This window comes from Cynocephalus volans, chromosome 3, assembly GCF_027409185.1.
Source record: "Cynocephalus volans isolate mCynVol1 chromosome 3, mCynVol1.pri, whole genome shotgun sequence".
NCBI classification, from domain to species: domain Eukaryota; kingdom Metazoa; phylum Chordata; class Mammalia; order Dermoptera; family Cynocephalidae; genus Cynocephalus; species Cynocephalus volans.
Window position 1 is genome coordinate 160,665,038 of NC_084462.1, and position 24,413 is coordinate 160,689,450.

Consider the following 24,413-nt stretch of genomic DNA (forward strand, 5'->3'; position numbering starts at 1 on the left):
AACATATGATAGGTGGGTGGGAATTTACAATCTAATAATTTATCTGAGCATATCAGCTAAGCATTGTTTTTTCTCAAAGTCTCTCAAATAATGAGCTCTTGATAATTTTATTAAAAAAATACATCACAAGAAATCATAAAAGTTTATGCTGAGATAAATAGGGTACATAATTACAGGTTTATCATAAACCTGATAACATCAAGCCATTCTACATACTGTAGGATTCCTGAGCTTTGTCAATTCATGCTCTCCAATGGCCCTTCAATAGTCTTTCTTCCAGTGACTCTTCCATGTTCTAAGGAACATAACTTTCTCCCTGATAATCAGCCTATGTCTTTATATTTTTACTTCCTCTGCTTCATTTCTCCACTGAACTATCCTCGGCGAGAACAATTGTCTGCACACACACACAACCTTCTCTTTCTTTAAAAGTATAGCACAACCGGGTGATTTTTTCCATTATCCTTTTTCCCAGATGACTAGCACTGTCTTAGCCAAATCTCATCCCCCTACCAGCTTCTCTGACATCCTGTTACTTTATCGTACATGTAGGACAAAGGGGAAGTTTAAGGATGACAGTCTGAGTGTGCTGCAACCAATTTTTCACTTTACTCCTCTAGGGTTCACGTAAATCTCAACACCATTTTAAAGATAAAAATCAGTGGGGGCCACTGATAAGCCTTGACTGTAGAGTCTAACAATTGAAAAATCTGAAATAATCTATTCCCAATATGATTTTCCAGCAAATCATTAAATAACATCACATTCTCGAAATGCACTGTTTCTTTGTGGGTGTTTTTCATAGAATTTAAAACATTGGAAAGCTTAAATATTGCCATTAAAAAAAAAAACTGTCACAGTGGAGCTTTAATATTTAACAATTTACCAGCTAGTGACATGATTGATATGTTGCTCCAGTTTTTTTAAAAAATACTTTTGGTTCTTGCACACCCAGTTCCCACTTTTTTTCTCATTTCAGGCAACTAGTTTAAGAAGATATTTTCAACTTTACATTATCTTTTTCTATTAGTTTTATTTTAAGATTCAGTTATTAATGAAATGAACATAAAAACCTTTGATTGTACCTTTAAATACAACCATATAGTATAATTTGGTAGTATCCTCAAATTTACCAAAAAAAAAAAAATTATTATATAAAATTGGTTGGTCCATGCTTTGGGGAGTTATGATCTTTAGCTATTACTTATGGGTAAAACTTCAGTGTCTTTATATTAAAGAGAAACATGGTATATATATTAAAATAGCATTATAATAATGTACTATAGGAAACTTCGACTACTAAACCTAAGCTAACGGTACCAAAGGAAGATCCAAGTTCAAATTCAAATGTCAATGGAAACTCTATTTTACCAAATTCCATGATACCAAGGGTTACTTTATATCAAAACCTCCAAAATCATTGATGGGAATTATGTCAAACTAACTCTCCTATTTTGCAACTGAGGAAAACTTGTTTGTTTGCACCAACATTCACTATAGCTCATTTACTTTGGGAGGAAAACAAGATTGTAGGTGAATGGCTAGGGTACCTGCCTCTCACAGCAGCTGAGAATATATACATATATACACACACACACATATGTATATATATATATGTATATATTCTTAAGATCATTATTCAGAGAGAACACTACTATAGATACTGAGATTAACAATGGGTGGGGCCACATGATAATTGTAGGGGAAAGAAACAAACCAGTGGCCAGCACCATTGGACCCATTGGTTTTTCCCTTAAGAGGTATCATGGGGTATAATTTACCCACTGAAAAGATTCACACCAACTATACATTTCAAAAAGTAATTATTTCCACAACAAAAACCTCATAAATATAAATATTTAACTGTGTGGTTTTTTGTCCTTTCAATCCTCCTTTCTCCCTCCATCTAGGAGTATATGATAAATACATTGTTTTCCTATGCGTATTCTCTATGCTACTTTTAGTTAAGCTTCTTCTTTTTGTGGCTTTGTGCATGTTTCTGTTTCTGTGACTAACAAATTAGTTTCACTCTCTACAGCTTCAAGGTGAAGCTCTACGAAGTTTCCTAATCTTTCTGCCTCCTCTTTCCTAAGTTGATTTCCTTCAGCACTTTCCTCACCTGGCTAGAAAGTAACCCTCAGATTTTAGATGATCATTCCAACCCTCTAGGTTGAGGGATCATTCTTGGTATTTACAAATATACCTGGGAACTCTGGGCTGTGTAGACTGGCACAGAGCACTGTATGGCTAGAAACCAGAACATCAGAAGCTACTAAAAGATTAAACACCAAGGTCCTAACCACAAGCCTTGGGTTCAAGGATTTGTTATAAGTAAGTATTGGAGAAATTTCCATTTGGGTTCTATCTGTGATAAATAAAACCAAGGCAATACTCTTTATCTTAACATAGACAGTACCTTCCCTAACATAGTAATCATCCAGGTAAGTCTTCTCTTCTGGTCCCAAAGCACACATCAGCTACGTCACTTCTTTCTCAAGGTAGAATGAACACATGCTGACACAGGGTTTCTTCCTCCACATCTTGGGATCTTTTCACTACGAAGAGAGGTGATAGGGCTACTATTTAGCCCAACGCCACTTGAGTGGTGAAAGAAATATTGAGACGTTAGAGGTTTATGTTCTTCTGACAGGTAAATTCTTGTCTTTTAGTGAGGCAACAGGACTCAGTTGAAATACGGATTCAGTTCTTAATTTCCTTTCCTTTACATAATTTTTTTAAAAATAATAAGCTCTATTATAATCATACCTTTAACCAGCTAAACTAAATTTCATCTCTTGCTGAAATTCTTCTCCAGCCAACGCCGGACTTCTTGAAGGTTGTAGTGGAAGGGGCCCTTTCCTCCCAGGTAAGCTATTTTCTGTCTCTGCACAATGCACACACGTTCAAAGGCTACCCCATAAGCTACATTGGCATTATTGTCCATGCGGTCAGCCACAACTCGGCACTGGGACGGCAAGGAGAAACGCTCCAGAAGCTGGTGGGCTGCTGCACATCGATCTTCCTGGTTCCGGTGCTTCTTCACCTCAAAAGAAAAAGAAGAGTCCCCAGGCACCGCCCAACCATCTGCAGGATGGGCCTCGTCAATGTAGACCAGCAGGAAGTCAGCCACTGAAGAGAACTCCTCCACCAGCTTGCTGAAGGCTGGCAGCTGGCTAGTGAAAGGGGGTCAAGTGGCTGAGCCAAAGTTGACCACCAGTGGGCGATCAGGGCTGGCAAAGTCAAGAAGGTGGCATTCCGTTCCATCAGGTGGCTTCTCCTGGGCACCGTTTCTGCTATCATCACCTCCTTCAGGGTTGGAGACACGTACCACAGCAGAATTGGGGGCATCCTCACCCAATTTCACCTGATGGTTAAAAAAAAAAAAAAGAGGGAGAGAATACCACATGAAATACATTACCACTTCACTTCACTCTAAATAAATACAACTGGCTCTAACAGAATGTGGTATTTCCTTCAGAGTATGCAGTAAACATCTATTGATTTGAGTAAAGAGGCGTCATGGCAGGTAATGTAAAGGATGGCCCAAAAGAAAATGAAAGTCTTTTTCATTCAGTACTGTCACTGGAGATAATTATTTTCATCATTGAAAGCCCTGGAGTTAACTCTTTTTATAATTAAGTTGAGGCTGGTTTTCTTTACCATCCTTTCTTTGCTGTCAATGCTTAGCACACATTATATAACAAATGATTCATTGACTTCATTTTAAAAGTTAGAAGCAAATAGTCTACTTGAAGACAAATTATCAGGGTCTTGGGACAGAGTGCCTCTTTCTGAATTCTAAAATACTCGGGCAGGACATTTATTTTCTTGCATGATGCTAAGTCATTTAAACTCCACCAATGGACAGTGATACTAACGGGCTCTATTCCCAGCAAGAGCTAGAAAACCTGGGGTCCACCATTTATCCAAAGGGTTACTCCCACTTAACCTCGTCAGTGCTCCAGCTTTGCCATCTGTAAAATGGAGATAATAATACTTGTTTTTCTCATATGGTTATTGGAGGACAACACAAGGAAAAGAGCTCTTTGCATACTATAAATCACTGGGTGAGTCTGTGTTGCCTATCCCATCACATGAAAAAGAATACCAGCTTTCGTGGGCAATTTTGTGTTTGAAAAAAAAAAAAAATGTCCTGAGAAGAGATTTGAGCTCTCCTCAGTACGGCAACCTTCCTGGAGATTTCTACTGCTACTACTTACATTGTGGTTCTTATAACTAGAACCTCACAATTTCCATTTAAAAAGACAGACAAACAGAAACATACAGTTATTCTAGAATTCTATTTTAAATTTCTCATTTTCCATGTGTTTTTATGTGTCTCTTTTTATCTAGAAAATTACAAACCATGTATTTCTCTACCTTACAACGTATTAACCAGATCCTCTGAATTATAAAATATTCATTCAGAAGAGGTGTAGATGAAAATTGTTGCACGTGCCCCTTTGTACATGGTTAAAATAGTTGAACACAGAAAGAAGGAAAGTTTTTGGCCTTCGGATCTGTAAATTGGTAATAAAAAGAAGGAAGCATAAAAGAGCCAATTACTTCAGTTTGAATTAACACAATTGTATCTTCCCATAGAATGGTTTAATCAAAGCCAATAACATTAGGGATGAGTTATGACAGTACAATTGATTTTTATACACTCTCCTTAATATTACAAAACACTCCCAACTGGATCAACTTATTTCCCTCATATAAACGTAGCCACATATAGCACTGCTGTTAATTGAAGACACTTACAAGTGAATTGTTAAATATGTAACAATCCAAACTGATATAAAACATTCAAGGGGTTTTATTCTGAAGCTTCTATCTAATGTTAATGCATTACTCATTTTAACTGTAGAGAAAGAACAAAAGATCTTTCCCTCCTTCTGAAAAGCTTTATCAGGGTAAGTTTAAAACAAGTACTATTAATTTTCTAAAGGAAATCTTACAGTAATAATCATCCCTCTTAGAAATGGAAGCTGTTGGTATGATACAAATAAATTTATAAATAAATTTGTTTTCAGTCACCACCAAGGAGAAAATTATTTTACTTGTATTAATTTTCTTGGTTAATTTACAAGTGACACCAGATGGAGAAATCTAATATGCTGCTGTTAACTGGATTATTTCATACAACTACACTAGTCTTTGAAGACCTAAAATATATTTCAAATTTAAGAATATTCACTATAAAGGTATTATAAACTTTTTAATCTATGGGTTCTTTCTGCAATTCTTTGTAGATCTAGGTGGGGGTAGCCTTCCTATTACCTTCTCTTTATATATTTCTCACTTAAAATAGGAATAATGATTCTAGGAGGGCTGCTTTTAACAATATTGTGAGTGCTGTGTTTCTCAATATATCGTGATAAGAAGACCTGGAGGCATTCAGATGAGTCTGTTGCAGCGGCTTCTTGTTAAGTAAGCAGCCCATACACGGGAGAAAAATAATCTCTGAACTACAGATTTGTAGGTTCTTGGTAGGCAAAAACATCCATCTGCATTCTGGAGTCATTTTTGAGACCTGTGAACAATTGTGTGGTCTTGATAAATGGGCCTCTAACCCCTTTACTCCCCAAAGCAGACCTGTGGATCCTTACACTACTCCTGATTATTCAAATAAATAACCTAATGTGATGCTTCAATCACAGGTCACTCTTGTCACATGCAGTTAATTTTCTTGGAAAGTGAAAGCACCTCTCCTTCTTAGAGACAATGTATAGTTCAGCCTCAGATTTCTTTCAAAAACACAGACTAGTTTGCCTTAGAAAATTTAAGATAAGTATAACACTGTCATTCTAAAATTAAAAATTAGGAAAGTTACCAAATACATAAGGCTCTTTGCGTGGGATTTTAGCATTTTTTTAGGCTGCAATATGTGTGTGTGTGTGTGTGTGTGTGTGTATTTTTTTATTTTGTTGAATGAATTATCAAATGAATGCTAGTTGTTATAATCCTAGGTCAGTGAAGAATTTTACACTTAATAATAACCTTAACCTGCAATGAACATGATCATATTTGGGTAGTGGATAAGCTCACTGAGGCAGATAAACTTAGAAATATGAATCCTGGAGCCCTGTCTTATAAAGTACTGTCGTAATCAACACCCAGTGCTGTTGATCTGCTCTTGATTATCTCAGCTGGTCAGTGCACAAAATGAATATGGCCAATTCTCTTTATTTTGTTGAGCAGTCATGGGACCCTACTGCAGATGAGAATGTTATAAACAGATATCTTTATTCACAAGGGTGACCAGGTAAGAGAAAATGCATAGGTAAGATCAATGCTTTCAATAAAACTAAGAAGGAAAAACACACACCCACAATTCGTAAGACCAAATGCAAGTAGACCAGTAGTCTACTTTTATAAGCTTTATATACTAATCATAAAATTTGTCCATCTTTGCTAAAATCTGATGGAAGACAACTTAGCTAAAATTAATTTTTTTTTAAAAAGTTAGAAATTGTAGAAATAAAAGTTTCCTTTAAACAAACAAAAAAACACATTCAAAAGGATATTACTGTTTATTCTCATCTCCCCATTTCATCACCATGAAAACTAAATTCCTATTAGACCAGAGTTTCAAATGGAGAATTTCCTGGTTTGCTGGGCCATGCACCCTGCTGAGATGGAATGGGAGAATCATCACTGTCTTCAATGATGGAAGATTCTTTGCTTTCCCCAGGAGCAAAGCATTCCTTGACACAGAGCCAAAATGATGAAGAAAATAAAGTTAGTCCCATAATAACATCTAGGCTGCAGGAAAGAAGCTCAACAATAAACAAGTTATCCCCTGGTACTCCCAAACTTTGTTTTAATTTCCCACAGTGGCACAGAAAGTCTCCTGGCCACAAGTTACCTATCATCTTAATTTCTCCTTCTTAGAGGGTTTGTGTTTGGTTTTTGTCCTTAATGAGACATATTTGCCAAAGAGGCATTCAAAAGGCATTTTTTTACTCTTGCGGAAGAGTAATTAGGTCGGTACCTCTTTCCCTGCCAGCATTAGCCGCTCTAAAGAGAACCCTGCCCAGTATTTAATGCCCAAACACAAGAAGCATCATTTCCACTAATTGGTCTTGAAGTTCCGATGTTCCCAAAGGGTCCCTTTATTTTGCAAGGATTAGAAAGGACATACGTAAAATGTGACCTCGTCATCGCTGACTTTTATCTCTCATCTGCACTATTACAGTTGTCCTTTCTCATGTTTTTGCAATCAATATCAACATAACACCAACAAAGGAGGTAAATAAAGGATTTGCATTTTTCCAACAGGGAACATCTCTGTGCCCAGTTCAAATGCAACAGACATATTTATAAACATGAACATGAGTAAAATATATAGCATATATAAAAATATGATTCCCCTGTTGATGGAATTCCTTTTACTTACAGTGTTCAGTTCATGGGAGAGAGGATAATGCTGCATTAGTGTGTGGACTGTGAAATGCAGAGCGAGGGGAAAAAAGATCCATTCATCAAGTAGAAGCTGGAAATAGAGCATATACTACTAACCTTGTTTTGGGGGTTTTTTGTTTGTTTGTTTTTTTCTTTTCCACAGCCTTAGAAAGTCTTCCAGACAAAATGTCACCTAATCTCTTGATAGAAAGTAAAGCAAATGCTAAAAAATAGGGATGGGTATATGGCAGAAGAATTTTTACACATACTTCTTTCTCTCCAAAACCCTGGAAATGGCTCTACTATCAGGAAGTTTCAAATTCTTTGACACAATGACCAGGCTACATCAACGTCCTTAGAAACATGGCCAAACAATCATTAAACAGAGATTTAACCATTTATATTCAGATTGGCCAAATAAATCAGAGTTGAAGAATAGGCTACCTACTCCTTCCTCTGAACTCAGTTTCCTTTTGACTATTCTCTTTTTGATTTGTACCTTGAAAAAGTAGCTTGAAGCCCTATCACTTCCCAATGTCTTATCCAAGTGAGAGACAAGCTCTGGCTGTGGCCTTCTTTGTGTTCTTTTGGGACTGTTCCTCTCTTAAAAGAGCCATTTTCCATTGTAGAAACCAGTATCAAAAGGCTTGAGGTGAATGAAGAGGAGGAGAAGAATGTTAAAGAGACCCTTTCAAAACCAAAATTATATGTCCAAATGAATATGTTGTCTGTGGCACTGCAATAGTAACTGTGCAGAAGCTAAACTGCTCGTCAGCATCTATACTGTGTGTTTATTTTTACACTTCATTTAGGTAAGAGCCAGGCTCCCAGACAGGGCAGTTTGCTTATTGGTTGCATTTTCTGAGTCTTTGAGCAGCAGCACAAGGATACAGTGTTCAGATACAATGACAGTGACTAAAGAAACTTAAATAACAAATATCTGTTATTCACCTAAGAATCGCCCGCAAGGCTCTATAGGCTTTATTTTCAATCCAAATTGTACACGGAACCCCTCTCTTACCAAGCCCACATTATCTTCAAAAGCTTCTCTAAAAAGTTAATTTTAAATCCCTTTCAATATTTTAATGAAGAAGTTTTTTATTTTATTTATTTTATTTCTGTGTTGTCTCTTATGGGGGCAAAACACAGAGTTAATACTTTTACTCTAGTTTCTCTAAGTATCTTCCCAAGTATCTGACACTCAATGACAAGGAGAATTAAAAATAACAAATGGCATGTCTAATTGTATCACATGTGCACACACCCCTCATCTGGAAAACTTTGCTTCTGGGGGTGGTAGCCTCTGAATACTGCAAGTCAGCCTTATGCAACATTGTGATGCATCTGAAACAGAACCTCTTCCAGTGTCTCTAGAAATGGCTATACCTAAAAACAGTGGCACAGATGACAGCAGCATCCAGGGAAGTGATTCAACCTGTGTGAGAGGTTCTGAGTGACCCTCAAATATCACCACGGTGACCACCACCCTTGCCATACTTGAAAATAGAAAGAGACCAGAATTCAGTTCAAGCTGTGTTTGTAGTGTTTGCCTTCACGATGCAACCAGTCCAGTCTTGTCTTTGGGTATATGGGTCCTGGGGTTGCTTCTGCTCATAGTAGCTAGTACATAAATCATTAAACGCAAACATAATAACATCAGTTACGACCTAGTCACTAATCTAATCAGGAGGCACAGACAAAGAAATGTGGAAGAGGAATACACAAACCACATGCAAAGAGAAAAAACAAATCACCCTCCCTAATTTCCCGGAACATGAATAGCAAAATATTGCAACAGAATGGAGCACTATACATTAGTGAAAAAATAAATAAATAATAAGGTTTATTAAAGAGGCATTTGTTTACTTTTCCAGTTTATCTCAACAAGCTGGTTAATGGGAGAAACAACTTCACTTAATATCTGTGGGTAACATCATAGGCCCTGTCATTTATGCGAGAGATGACTTTTATATGAAAAATATGCACATAAGTAAAATTCTCCCAAAAAGTGATTTTTTTCTTTTTTAGGCAAAAGTCAATTGTCTTTCAAAAAAGTAAGAGTTTAACTGAGACCAAACCGCTGACATTTCCATGTTATCTGCTAAGACATACAAATACAGGTGCAGGTGAGGGACCTTCCTAATTCATTTGTCCAACATACTTACATATTCCTCCATACTCCTCCAAATTTCATACTCCCAAAATAAAACATAAAAAGTTCACATTCAATGCATACATTTGTGAAAATGAAATGACCATTTCAATATCTCCTTGCCCACATACACACTTTCCCATACACACTATGGGAATCTCATCTCCCAGTTGCCACACCTACATGAGTTTTTACTATTAGAACTTTGAGAATTGATTCCTATTTTCATAAAGTAATTTCCACTTACTAATAAGAGCTCTTGATAGTCACATGTCTTCAGGACAATAAATGCAAACCTTCTGCAGGTTATTTTCAGTAACAAAGAAATGTACTGTAGTAAAACTTCCCTAGCTCACAGTAGATATTTTCTCCTTGAATGCCTGATTTTCAGTGGAACAACTCTGCCCTGGATTCTTTGTGACTACAAGTTACTTCTTTTCTTTTCCTGGAGCACAGCTCTATTTTTCAGTGTTTATGGAGGATTCATTCCCTTCCCCCTCTATTATTCTGACTTTTCAGCCTCAGTTGCTGCGGTGCTGCCTGCTTGTAGTGTACCACTTCACTAAACACCTGGCATCTGTGTTCCTTTCAAACTCCTTTCCCTGGCATCTTGGGCAAGATCCCCCAATACTGTTAGGGAAAACCAAGATTGTCTGCTTTGATAGCAACTGTTGCCAAAGAGTTCATTCTCCCAAAATCCAGGGGAGGGGAGGTGTCTTCGGGAGCCATAGGACATAAGGGGTGGGGGCACATTGGCAAAGCACCAGGGCCAAACAGTTTCTTTTTGCCCCTTAAGATCTTAGTTGAAAATGCTCCAGCAACATGTCCAAGCAGCAAAAAGGCTAGGAGGTCAGCATTTTTCACTTAGAAAAAAAGACCATCAACTCTGGTTTTGAGAAAGCAGCTCCCGAGACACAATTTCTGCAGGTTGGAGAGGCCACTGCTCCAGTGCTCATGACACGTGTTATAACAGCTTTGGTCATGAACCATAGACCTATCAGCTCTTTCTAAGACAACTTATTTTACTTTTCAGAAACAAAGTAAATGATATTTCCCTTCCAAAGTCTGGATTTCTGACAGCCTGTTCTCAGATCTTTCTTTTGTAAATTGATATATCTAGTAACTCGGAACTCAGTGCCTGATAACCATTCCAAAGGGTTCCAATCTGAATCAATGTAGGGGAGGCTGTGAACCGACTTGCTTTCATCAACTCCTACCTCTACCAGAAACTATGAGGCTATGATGCCCAGTCACACTTGCTGTGACCTTTTCCTTAAGCCTTATCAACTCTCTGAGAGTGAGTGACATTTTCTCTTTTCCTGTTTTTCAGTGCCCACTCGCTTGAACTGTCTTTCCTAGTGCACCTCACATAGCCTCCCATCAAGCAAAACATCAAAATTCCAGTTTATGACAAGAGCAGAATAAACACAGCAGTCCCCCCTCCTCCAACATTTTCTGACTTTTCCCGAAGTTATTCTACGGGCAGAAACACCCTCTTTTCCAGCATCACGGCAAGATATGAATAACCCTCATTAGACAGACTTCTCATTAGCTTACACAGAGTCACGACGGCTGCGTACCTGTCACCACCAAATCTACCCTGTGCGACAGGTGTCAGAAGTCAATGCAGAGGCTCACTTGAGCATCCCCTCTAGGCACACCCCCAGACAGGGCTGCACAGCTGCCACCCAACGCTCCAGTCCCCAGCGCTGGAGCCCTTGCCCCCTCCCCTCCCCCCGGCCTAAGGAGAAGCCCTGTGGCGCGGCTCACCTGTTTGTAGGCATCCAGGAGGAAGCTCTTCCAGACGCAGCGCAGTCCCTCTGAGGTCAGCATGCGCCTCCACTCCCCGCGAGTGGACTTGGAGCGGCTCAGCAGGAGCACCACGTGCTTGAGCAGAATGACCGAGTCATAGAGCGCCAGGAAGAGGCAGTTGGAGAAAAAAACTGGCAGAATTTGCAGTGTGATCAGCAAGTCTACGCTGAGGATACCCATCTTCTCTGCCTCCCGAGTCTCAGTGCCCTTGTGCGCGCTGGTTCCCCTTCGCCCTCTTATTTAAAAGGGGGGTGGTGATAGAGGAGGTGGGGGAGGTAAGGGGGAAAGGTCGGGGGGTGGGGGGGAGAAGGAGAAAAACGAAATTAAAAGGAAGCCCAAGTTGTCTCCTCTCTCAAAGCAGCAGAAACAGCTAGACCAAGTCCAGTCTCTCCAGCCCAGCAGTTGGAGCGTGCCCATCCATTCATTCAATTCGGAGCTGCTGCTTTTTTTTTTTTTTTTTTTTTTCAGGATTTAGATGTTTTTTTGAAAAAAAAAGAAAGAGAAACTGGCGCACCCGTCCCTAATCCAGTTACCCCTGTCAGAGTCCGTAAAAGACAAGCAGTTGTACTTTCATTTCCCAGCACCTACGAGACTGTGGCAGAGACTGAAAATGTTTCTTTAGTTTTTCATTGTCTCTATGTTCTTTAAACGTAGCCTGTTTCTTTCTTGAATTGCCAGAGTTTTAAAAACGTGCTTTATGGGTCTTTTTTTTTTTTTTTTTTTTTTTTCTTTACTCCGTTTTACACACACTTTCTGTGCTGCTCCTTGTCCCAGCCTGCCTCACTCTCACCCTTCTGCAGGAGCGACTGGCTCCCCTCTTGCTGCCTTCCCTCTAGCTTCGCCTTCCTCCTATCTGTCTGTGGTGCAAAGTGCCTCTTCTGCAGCCCAGTGAGTCTCCCTGAAGCCTTTTATACATTCCCCGGCTAATTGCTGCAATAGAGAAATGAAAGCCTAATCTTGGTAAAGATCTTGACGTCATTGAGAAAGAGGGCTTTACTTTGGCCAGGATTGCAGTGAATAGAAAAGCAAAACTCGACAACTTTTTTTTTTTTTTTTTAGAAGGGGTGGGGGAGAGGCAGTGAAATTTCGCTTTGTGATTTAAAGAGAGAGAGAGAAAATTAATACCTTTGACAGCTTTCAGGAAATGCTTCCAAACTTTGGGAAAAGTAATTTAATATAATGTGTAGATTGATATGGTAACACTCTCTCCTTTGATTATCATTATTATTAATTTATGAGAGGTTTGGGAAAGAAAGGATCCTGGAAGGCAGGTAGAAAAGAGGGTGAGTAATCACAGGTGGTCGTGGCTCTATTACTTGGAAGATGTGAATATTTATACCTTTATACCATGACTCTGTCTCTTCATCAGATTTGTGACCTAGGTCCTTTAAATATTTTGGAGTCATGATCTTATTTAAGAAAATGAAAAATGAGTTGTGAGGTGGAAAACTTTTAAACGATTGGACTACTATCACAGCATTTCTCTAAAGCTTCTTGAAGAAACCTAATACAAGTCTTCAGTTTTACCAAAGCTTCCAATGCATTAAACAACAACAAAAAATCCTCCAGATATGGGAGCCAGGTAACCAGATCGTCTTTGAGCTCCATTTTGCCTCTATGCAAATAAAACTAAAACATTCAGTTAAATGGCATTAAGATGTCATAAGGCTGAGAAATAAATGATTTATAAGAGAACTCTCTAAATTCAGGATTTCCCTTGCTTCTGTTAGCATAACCACTAAGAGACCTGACACTTCAGGGAATCTTCCTTTTTGCTTGAAAAAAATTTAATTAAATTTATAGGTGGTTAGAAGCAGACTTTGAATTGGCTTAAGGTCCACATTGACTATTGCTCAATGGCTTGCCTCTCCTAGGTATTTCAGAAGACAGTGCTTTGGCAGAATGACATGACCCCCACCTCATTCTAGTTTTTCTTCCTCTTTTACTTAACAGATCACCTCTAGGAATTATGTTTTCTTGGAAGAAGGAGTTGCAGGTCAGACACTGGGGCGGGGTATAGAATTTTAATTGAAAATTAATTGGCTCCAAGTTTTCTACATACACAGAGCTCTCATTAAGCATGAGCTAAGCAGTGGGTGCAAACCTGTGGTCAGTACTGTATTTTGTCCCTGTGGCTAAAACCTGCAAGATCACAGAAGTAATTTAAAAGCCCAGAACAGGGGTCATTAATTGGTGGATCCATGGGCTAAATTCTTCATACAGATGCATTTTGTTTGGTTGGCAGGATGCTTTTTCCCTTTTTATAAAAATAATTACAGGAGAATGCGTTTAGGTTTTGTGAGACCAGAGATCTTTGTCTGCTGTGTTCACTGCTGTCTCCCCAGCACTTACAACCATGCTTGGCACATAGTAAGCTCAGTGAGTATATTCTGAATGAATGAATGGACAGGGCATGCACAGGGGTTTCACACTCCTCCACACTAGGGGGCCCCATTCACATACAATATCATGTGAATGGGGGTGCCTTGGAATTGTAAAGTGTTGGCCTTATGTGTAGTTCTCCCCAGTGACACAACCCTAGCCACTCCCTACAGCATGATCCCATTGTTTTTATCATCAGTCTGGCCTATGACGAGTTTTAAATTTGCATCCTGTGGACTAAATTTTTAGAGAAGACTTCAGAGCTTAGAAAAATGAATATAAACCACACAGAAAAATTATATTATTTCTATGTCTAGTATACGTTGTTAGCCAAAAATATTATTATATAAATATAATATGCGTTTACTCCATTTATCTTCTCAAACCTCTGAAAGTCCTTATCGGAGAAAAGAAAGGACAAAAGGAAGAAGGTGACAACATGGTGTTTTAACTATTAGAGATGGGAAAATGACAGTGTTAGACAAAGTCCCAGCCAATAATAACAGAAGAAGGAGGGACTCAAGAAATGATGCTTCCACACACTGTGCAAGCCTTAAAATCTCGCCCCTTCCGAGACATGCATTTCACCCCATTTGAATGAAACTAGCGCTCCTCTGAGGAGGAGACTTCAGCAGCTATCAACAATTCTGTCTCATTTGTTATTTGCTCTTAAGTATGGAGGTATGTTTGGAAATAGCAAGCTAAGGAGAGAGATTGGTTGAAACTCAGAAAATCTTTCTTTTTAAATGCAAAATTCAAAGCACATGCAGACTACAAATGGTTATAAGTCAGAATTACAATTCAAATGGAGGCTTTTTTTTTTTTGAGGTCAGAAGTGTTTGAAGGGAATTAAAAAAAAAATAGGCATATAGCCAACCTGGTCATGTCATTTCTCAGATTTCTTCCATCATTTTTTAATAAATGAATAAATGAATCATAAAATCTGAGAGCCATTCTTCTACCAGACTGACAACCTGTCTATTCATCCTGGAAATAACGTTTCTCCAATGCTATTTCTCTTTTTATGCATGGTTCACAATTGCTTATTTTAATTGTTACTAATATTTAGCACTTTGATTTTCAAGTAATTTTATACTCATTAAGTAACAAAATAAACATAAGGTGACAGAATATGACTCTTCCCATTGTATAGATGACAGAAAGTGGATCACCAAGGTTGGAATGTTTTTTCTAACTCTAAACCTCACTTCCTTAATGACTATTTTGTATGTCCTGGTCATTACTCTGAAAGCCAAAACAGTTGCCAAAAGTGACTTACTAGTAATGTTATCTTCTAATTTACAAAAGATATCTGGTATTTCACATCTGTTTAATATTGCCCCAACTCAAGCTCCTGATTGAGATTTCATGTGATCATTTGAAAGTCTTGAATATCTTCTCGGTCATGTAAGTGTTCTCAGCAACTAACACTGTCAGGACTTAAATGCAAACCACTGTGTGGCATGTTGGTTGAATTTCCCCATTCAATGTTGTACACAGGTTTTAAATTCCAAACAGAGGCAACCCAGGGCAAGATAATTTGAGCTTTTTCATAAGTAAAGACCACTATAAAATTCTTAATTGTTTCTCTTACCATAGTAATAGAGCATCATGTCTTACCATTGCCTCCTTCTGGTTGGAAAAATAAGTATATGAGAGACGAGTTTCCTTTAGTCCGCTTCTTCACTCTTAAATTGAGATTAAGTAAATGAATTCGGATAATCTGAAAGCGGACATGGACATTTCAATCATGGTAACTACCACTACTATTTTCGTATTCTTATCTGAAAGAGGAGAAAGCATCCAAAGAATTCTGTAAAGTAACAACTCATGCCACGAAGTTAAAAATTCATGCCCTGAATGCCAAGCCATCTTAGTTTTGTAGATTTTATTCCTTTTAATTCAAGTGATTCATCAATTGCACAATTAAATATGGGGTTTCATTTTTACTTTATTAAAAACTTGTCAAATAAATACAATTATAAATCCAAAAATGTCTGGAAAGGACAGATGTGCTAACTTGGTGTTTGGGAATATGGTTACCATACATATCCCCCCAAAATAGTGTGGCTCTTATCAGAGAAGGAATCACAACTGTACAACCTTCTCCTTCAAGTGACTCCTGGTTGGGCCTGAGAGGGAGTTATGATGAAGGGTTTACACCACAACTACTGAATCACTCACAATTCCCCGTGGGGACCTCCATTCTACAAACACAGCTGTGTTTCCTGCCTTGTGATGAAAGGAGAAGCTCAATGGATAAAATGCACAATCCCAGAGTAAATTAGGACACATCTTGAGTGAAGCAATTTAGGGCTGGGGCAGAGAAGGTGGATGCTGTGGGAGGTACGAACATTCTTTCTCTCTAGCAGCCCTTCCTTAAGTCTCTTTGCAGGCACTGGTGGGGGGCACCATCTGAGGTGTTAATGGAGTCTACCTTCAAGAACTGTGGCTGCTCTTTTTTCCAGGCCACCTACTGGTAAGATAGAGCAAGGAAAGGAAAGGACAAGGAAAAAGAAGGAAATGGAAAACAAAAGCAAAGAGGAAAAAAGACAAAGATGGTGGAGAGGAGGGAAAAGAAAAAATTCAATGAATTGCCTGTGGATGCTGCCAGCAAGAGAACCAAGCAATGCCAATTTTGGTGATGACTTTTATAAGGAAGACAGCTGTCCAGAAACTGGATGGAAGCCACCACTTCATTTCACAGAGGCCACTGAACAACTGTTAGGAGACAATAGCCTTCATTTGCTTTTGACCTGGTCTAGATCTAAATTGATGGCCAGTACTGACCCCCAGCTGCCCAGACCCCTCCAGGTGCCATGAGTCTCTCCATTATTCACTTTTGAGAATTGCTTATTAACCTCTAGAGACACTCAAAGTTGGGGACGATGCGGGGAGGAGGGTGGAAGGGAATAGAGGAAAAGAAGATGCTGTAAAGTTATACATGGTGGATTCCCTCAGGATGAAAAGCCCTTAGAATGAACAAATTAAATTCACCCTTTCTTTTCTGAAAATATGACTTAACCTCTTCTCCCCTACCCCTAAATCCTTGACCTAATGCAATAGACCAAAAGAAACAAAGGAAAAAAGTCAAAAATAGTCATCGCCTTTGGAACAAGTTTCCATTTACCTTGTTTCTTTGCACAGCTGATAGGAAATCACCAGATGATGTTAAGTGTTAAAATAAAATAGACCATTCTTTAAAATGGTTTTATAGCAGGTTTTAAAAAGAATCACTTATACATCACCTTACTCACATGCTAAGCACATGAACACAGGGCACGACAAAATATATTTAAGACACATGGTGGCTCATGCCATTTCAGAGGTGATGGTGTAGTTTGTTTCCACTGAGAGCAAAGGATGCCACACTTCCTCTCTCAAGAATCAGTAGACATCAATGCACAGAGGAAATAAACTAGATATTCTATTCCAACCTCAGTGGAGATGGCAAAGCTAATAGAATTAACTGTAGCATGAAAAATTCATGTTTGATGTGGACATAAAATACCTGCAATTAGTTTGATTGTACAATGAGGTATGTTACCAAAGAAGGTTATGAAAACGCTATCAGTGAACTGGTTCTCAAGGTAGGAAGGAAGGCAGGTAAAACAATCTCTCAAAACATTTTTAGGCCTCTGGTGCTATTAAGATAATGGTTTAGAATAAGTTTCTACATCATAGATACATAAAGCCACGTAACTGGGCTAATGGCAGAATACCATATTTGTAAATTATTGTTCTATTTCCATTTCAATTTCAAAGACTAATTTTTCATCAGATTAAGAGAGTCCTTATGCTTTTCTAAGAGGTGATAGATAGAAAAGGATTAGCGTGTCTTCCAAGGACAAAATATAAGGCATGAAATTCAAATCTATTTTTAAATCTAGTCTCATTTATTAGATGGACCCTGAGAGTCTTTTATCAAGATACAACCACTTAGCTAAATAAAAATTTTCAAAATAGATATATAAACAGATTCCACAATAGTCATAGTTTGCTTTGTCGGGGGAATATTCTACCATGTTTTAAAGACTCTAGATCTGCCTTCCCGAAATAAAACTAATACATTATGATTTTTGCATCAGTAACGAGCTAAATAATACTCAAATCTAAGACCTCAAATTCCTGAGAGCACATACCTCTATTGCCTCTTGATGAATGTTAAATAATATGAACTCACTCAACAATTTGGCAGTTACCTCTTATCAAGAGATGTCATGTTCTGGTACATGTCAATCCTTAGTCACATAATCTATTTCTGGGGCCATACAGGCCCATATGACCAGAAACAGGCTTCTGATTTTACTTTTCTACCTGCAAAGTGTTGCTAAAAATGTTTTCTCATATTTATCCCATGTTGATGGATGGTATATTCAGGTTTACAAGAAACGTAGCTTTGTTCTAAAAATATGCGATACAAAAAGCCATATTGATTGATAAGTTTATTTGATCCTGCCTAAGTCAATACATTCCTTCTAATAAAACATTATTTGTCAAAACAAACAACAGTCCCTGGCAGGCCAGATAGGATTTTTCATATGAATTACCATTAGCATTTTTCATATGCTCTAACTTGATGGAAACTTTGGATGTAGAAGAAAACAAGAAGGATTACCTGTAATTGGGAATATTAGGGATGAGTAATCTGCCTAAAGAATGATAATAATCTACATGAATCTTTGCCCAAACTCAACCCTGAACTGAGCCTGGTTGGGAGCCCTTGGGAGAGGTATGTTCCTTGACTCTAAATTACTCAATACGGAACACTCCCTCCATCTTTCACGATTCTAGGAAGAATAGAAAGAAAAGCTGCCCAAATATCCCTGACCCTAGAAAATAACTGTTCTCTTAAGTTTCCTGGACCAGAAAGGTGTAGAAAAACTTTAAATAACACAATGACATTTTAATGAACATTGTGCTAGTCAAATTAAAGCCTCAACAAAACCCACTGCCTGCCAATATTTTTGGTACTACTTTGCATCCTTTTTGAGAGATCGTTATAATCATCCTTCACAGACATGTTTCCCTGCTGTCCTGGAACTGCAAAACCATGGATCTCAAAAGAGCTACAAAGACTGTCTTCTTATGTGACAGAAGGACACTTGTATATGAAGTTAGCAGGTACTGGGGGGGAAAGGGCAAAGGGCAAAATTTTAAAAATGGAAGGATTTTGAAGAATGAATGTAATAAGGATTTTGGAGGGTAGTGCAACAGTAAATAGCATTTGATTGCCTTGATCACAATTGATGCCAAATATTAGAAAAGTGAAGAAATATAAAGGATGTAGAGGTTAGCTCAATGAAAGGATATGAAATTGGAAGTCAATAGGCAAAATATTTTTCTTTTCCCACTTATACAACAAACATTTATTGAACCTACAAAGAGCTAGTCATTGTACTGGGCATTGAAAATGATCCATGGTCTCAAAAAAATTTAAAGTCCAGTAGAGAGAGACAGACATGTCAACAAAAAAAGATAACACAAAGTTATCAGTGCTATAATAGAATTGTAGCATGCAGTAGTATTTAAGAAAGCATTAGTCGGTTGTGTGTGGGTTCCAGAGACAAGAAAGGGTTAATGAAGAAAATACACAGGTCCAACTAAATATAGTACTGCAAACTCAAATTCATTAGTGTGGTACTTGAAAATGGAACAAGTTGAAAACAATGGTTTTACATACATCATAGTCTGTAACATTTTACCATAAATCTCTATTAAAGGAACTACATAGTACTGTATTTTTTGACCTTAGAACATAAGTTATTTAGGAATAGATAACCTTCTCTTGACAAACATATAGTTACACATAAACAAAATGAAAGAAGTTTATTAAAAGCTTGGTTTTGACAGGGAGTATCAGTAACACCAAGGAACAGAGCGACCTGGGTATATCTTTTCTCTCCTTTTCAACTGACAGAAAATTAGTAGATACAAGTTCTATCACTCTTAACATCTAAATGTTACGATTATACCATGAAAACTAGGAAGCAGTTCTCGGCAATGTTGCTACTTCTAGTCAAAGGACAGATCAGTGGTAGGGACAGCAGTAAACAGAGGAATTTCAAGTTCTCCACAACCATACCTGTATAATTTTGAGCTATTCCTTTCATTTTGGGGTTGCCATGTACCTCACCAAGGCATGCTCTTCAAATGCATTGAGATTCCGCTCTAGTGACTAGATAATATTGTAGCCCTTGGCAACTTTATGCTGCTGTAGGGAGGAGAGAAGGGGGCCTACTAACTGAGAATGACTTTCATCCAAATTTCCATTCTTCTAGTTCTCTTCAGTCTACACCTCAGGGTATCCCTCTTGCTTCTCTATTTGTGATGGTTATAACTTTTGTCCTCTAGTGACACACCACCCTGACAGTGCATAGGAAGTAGGGTTAGAGACAGTGAGGATGTTTATTTGTTGGTGAATTCTATGGGCCAGTTCAAGAAAGATGTGCAATCAAGATTTTATGAAAATAGAAAATATTTATGAAATACAGAGCCTGTGGTGTATGTGCACAATGGACATTCCTCTTTTCACGTTTAGAGTTTCCTTCTGGGAAATAGTTAAATCTTGAGATTTTAAAATACTTTTATTATGGAAATATTCAAACATATGCAAAATAAAGTGTATGAGGAACCATCCAGCTTCAACAAACATAAACTCATGACCAATCTTGTTTCATCTTTACTATCCCCACCAACTTCCCTGCTTCCCATGTAATTTTGAAGGAAGTTCCAGTAAAGTTGAATTTTCCCAAAATATCTACAATTTTTTTTTTGCCTGAAAGCATCATATAAATTAGCTGGCTAATTGAGTTATTCTCTAATATCTACCTTTTGCTCACTTTTTGACAATCATCTGTCAAGTTGCTAAAATAAATGAAAAATAGAAATTTCTCTCCATCATTTCTGATTTCTAGAAGCCAATCTTTAGTCTGAGTACCTTCATGCTACAGCAACAGGTGTTGCAAAAAAATGCATAGACGGATAATAAAACTGTAACATTTTCCATAAATTATTGAATCATGGTCATTTCCTTTTTTTCCCATTCATTTTGAATGGTCTGCAGGACACACACTGACTCAGAGTGAGATTACTTTTCAAATTATGAGGTGGTCTCAGTTTACCCATTTATATCCATCCCAAAATGCAATGTACTACAATGTCCATGAAATTGCCAAGTAGGTCATAAGAATCTGACAATTCTGATAGAACAGAAGCAAATGATAAGAATTTATGTATGTTATCAATACCAAGCTAATGTGTTTCTTAATGTGAAATTTCCCATAGGGAAACTTCATTGGATACAAGAAAATCATGCAATTTACCATAAGAACAAATATCATATAAGTATAAAACTTAACTGCTTAGTGAAACCAATAATATTAGGTCTGAGTGCCTTATTCTCTAAAGTTATTTTTCTTCTTTGAGTCATCGAACTTTCCCTACAGTCAATAATCTCTTCCGTTAGAGATCTGGCATCTTTTCAACTACTTATTTTCAGAACAAACCCCAGCCCAAAAAGTGATGCATGGATGTTTTGGAGGGTTTTATGGAAAATGTAACACCTTTCCCCATATCATTGATCACTAGGAGAGAGGCGGAGGGTTTGAGGAAAGAAACACGTGCTTCTATTTGATTCTCTGAATTTTTTCCAACAGAAGGTATAAAATTTTACCTGATGCTATTCTAGTTAGTGTACTTGCATATGCATGTACATTAAATTTTGTAGGTGTGCTTTGCTATATTAAAAAACATATTCGAATAATAAATCTCAATACATGAAAATGACTTTCTTTTCCTACAGTATATTAAAATGCCAGGGCAATCTGCTTTCTGTGATCAGACACCAAAAAGCTAAACATTGAGTGATATCCAACTTTATGAGACACATAAAAATGAAATAAAAATGGGTAAGAAGATAAACATTTAAAGAGATAAACATTGTCAAGCAGAAATGATTACAAAGTTTGTAACAATTTGCATTTTTCATTGTTTTCTGTTTACCTAGCTTTCCCCACTATGAATTTCTTTTGCTCATTTTCCTTCTTTTAATAATGTATGTTCCCATAATCACTGACATTAAAGTAAAGGATGTGAAATGGGATTCCATTTACATTACATTTATTGGGAGAAATATAAGTAACTGGAAAATGCAAAAAAATTCCTTATGTACATAATGTTTTATCTAGCTACTTTCATTTAATAGCTCTGGAAAATTGAACTCTTTTTTCACAGGGGTACTGTCTGTTTATCTTGTACCACATAAAACCACCACATTTAACCTTTTTGACCTACAAAAACAGCAATGTCCTATGGCTTAACCTAATACTATTTCCAAATAGCAGAAGGTCTATAAATTGCCATTGTACTTGAGCTGTATATAGTTATTTCTTGGTGAGATGTACAGAGAAAAATGGAAGTATTATGTCCATAGGTGCACCATTGACATCAGTATTTGAAATTTTATTTTTTATGTCACATTATATTAATAATTAAATAAATGTTATTTTTAGTCTGGCCCATTAATGAGTGTGTCATTGGCCTAACATAGCCCCTGGAAGATATGACATATCCTGTCAATTAGTGTGTATGATTGCCACAAAAGTATCTTTTTCAAAATGACTACACTTAAAATGTATGTTAGAACACAGAGTGTTAATATTTATAAAACCTAGTAAAACCCTGTGCTAGAAAAGTTCTTATAAAGCAATACTCATATTTTGTTTTATAATTAACAAATTGGATGTGCTTGTACTACAATGATAATGAGAAAAATGGGGCAATTTAAAGTTTTAAAGGTAAAAAGATGACCTAAATAGGAGACTGACTTGACTAAAGTAATGTTAGGTGTGGTACTCAGTTCAGCAGATAAGGACTTCTGTTACAATATACAAGTCTGGGATTTTTACTTATATTCGTAAAAAGTTAAAAAGGTGGATAAAACATTTGTAGAATATAGTATGATTTCTTCTCTGAGCGAATAGTACATCTCTGCTACTTCTTAGGCTATTATTCTTAACAGAATCTTTTTTAAGACTTGATTTCTGAGTTGCCAGCTCAATTTGGGGGATAGCTTAGTCTGCCCCTGTTATAGACAAAGTTAAATAAACTCCACAAAGCAGATTAAATACATTCTTTAGAAACCAAGTTACCTACTACCTACATTATCTACTACCTCTGTGACCCACCTTAATTAAATCTCTCAAAACAAAATCAAGTAACAGTGAAAAAATATGGATTATATCACAGGCCACCAAGCAAGGGCCCAATTATCTTCTCACATAATCCTCCTTTTATAATAATGATAATATCAACACAAATAGCGCCAACAAGTAATAATTGCTGACACTTTTTGAGAACTTATTATATAACAGTTAGTCTTCTAAATGTTTTAGTAGTATTAAGTCATTTAAACTCCATCACAATTTTATGGCCTAAATACCATTATTAGGCTCATTTTGTAAATGAGAAAACCAAGACTTGGGGATGGATGAAGCAAATTGCCAAAGGACACAATCTTTGAATCACAGAATCCTAATGCTGGAAACGCCCATGAAGCAATCAGCTAGTTTGTTCCTCAATGTGAGTGGTAGGCTAAAAAATCCCACCTTCTCCATCTAAAAGATATTAAGTCCTAATCCCTAGAACCCATAAACGTTACCTTATTTGGAGAAAGCGCTTTTGCAGATGTCATTATGTTAAAGATCTCGAAATGGGGAAATTATCCTGGATGATCCAGACAGCCATAAAAGCCATATCATGCATCCTTGTAAAATGGAGGCAGAGGGATATTTCACACACACATGAGACAGCAATCAGATGAGCAGAATAAAATTCTTAAATGCTGGCCATGAAGATCAGAGCAATGCAGCCACAAGCCAAGGAATGCTGGCAGCCACCAGAAGCTGAAAGAAGCAAGGAACGGAGTCTCCCTAGAGCCTGGGGAGGAAGCGTGACCCTATAGACACCTTGATTTTGGCCCAGAGATACTGATTTCAGACTTCTGGCCTCCAAAACTGTGAGAGCATAAGTTTTTATTGTTTTAAATCAGCCAGTTTGTGGTAATCTGTTACAGCATTAATGGGAAACAAATACAGGCAGCCACTAGAAGAATATATAAACTACTGAACCTACGTTGAATATTCCTGTTTTGTAAAATCTCTAAAGAAGAGAGTTTGGATTTTCTTCTCAGTAATGCACCACAACATTTGACTATCTCACTCAGGAAATATTCCTTTTAATGTATAAATCATCAATTTCCTTTTGCTCTGCCTTCTTTAGAAACAGATATTAGCTTTATTTTTGTCCTTTACTCTAGACCTCCATATTCTAAGTGACTTCATATCACTATTATGTTCCAAAAGCTAAATAACACTAATTTATTTTGTCTTTCTATTACAGGACCAATTTTGATGTCATAATTATCTTTCTAGTTTTCTTCTGATATCCCAGTATATGTGAAACTCAAATATAGTCCCAGGATTTAAAAAACTACATTTATTGAGATTTTTTTCAAGATCTCAGTATAATGGAGAGACTAACTAAAAAATATATTGAATGAGGTGGGTGTGGTTATGTGATTTTTCAAAATTAATACTGATTTAAAATTAATACTAATTTTAAAACTCTTAGATTAATTCAGTCAAAATCCCTTTACCAG

At 37.2% G+C, this 24,413-nt stretch overlaps 1 protein-coding gene across 1 annotated transcript; it reads right to left on the reverse strand.

Annotated features, from left to right (window-relative positions):
• Window positions 1-2,788: 2,788 nt before the first annotated feature.
• DIO2 (iodothyronine deiodinase 2) lies at window positions 2,789-11,563 on the reverse strand. Its single transcript, XM_063091908.1, has 2 exons — window positions 11,330-11,563; window positions 2,789-3,364 (listed from the first exon to the last, which is right to left on the reverse strand). The coding sequence occupies exons 1-2, from the start codon at window positions 11,549-11,551 to the stop codon at window positions 2,789-2,791; spliced, it is 798 nt and encodes a 265-aa protein (XP_062947978.1). The 5' UTR covers window positions 11,552-11,563.
• Window positions 11,564-24,413: the final 12,850 nt, after the last annotated feature.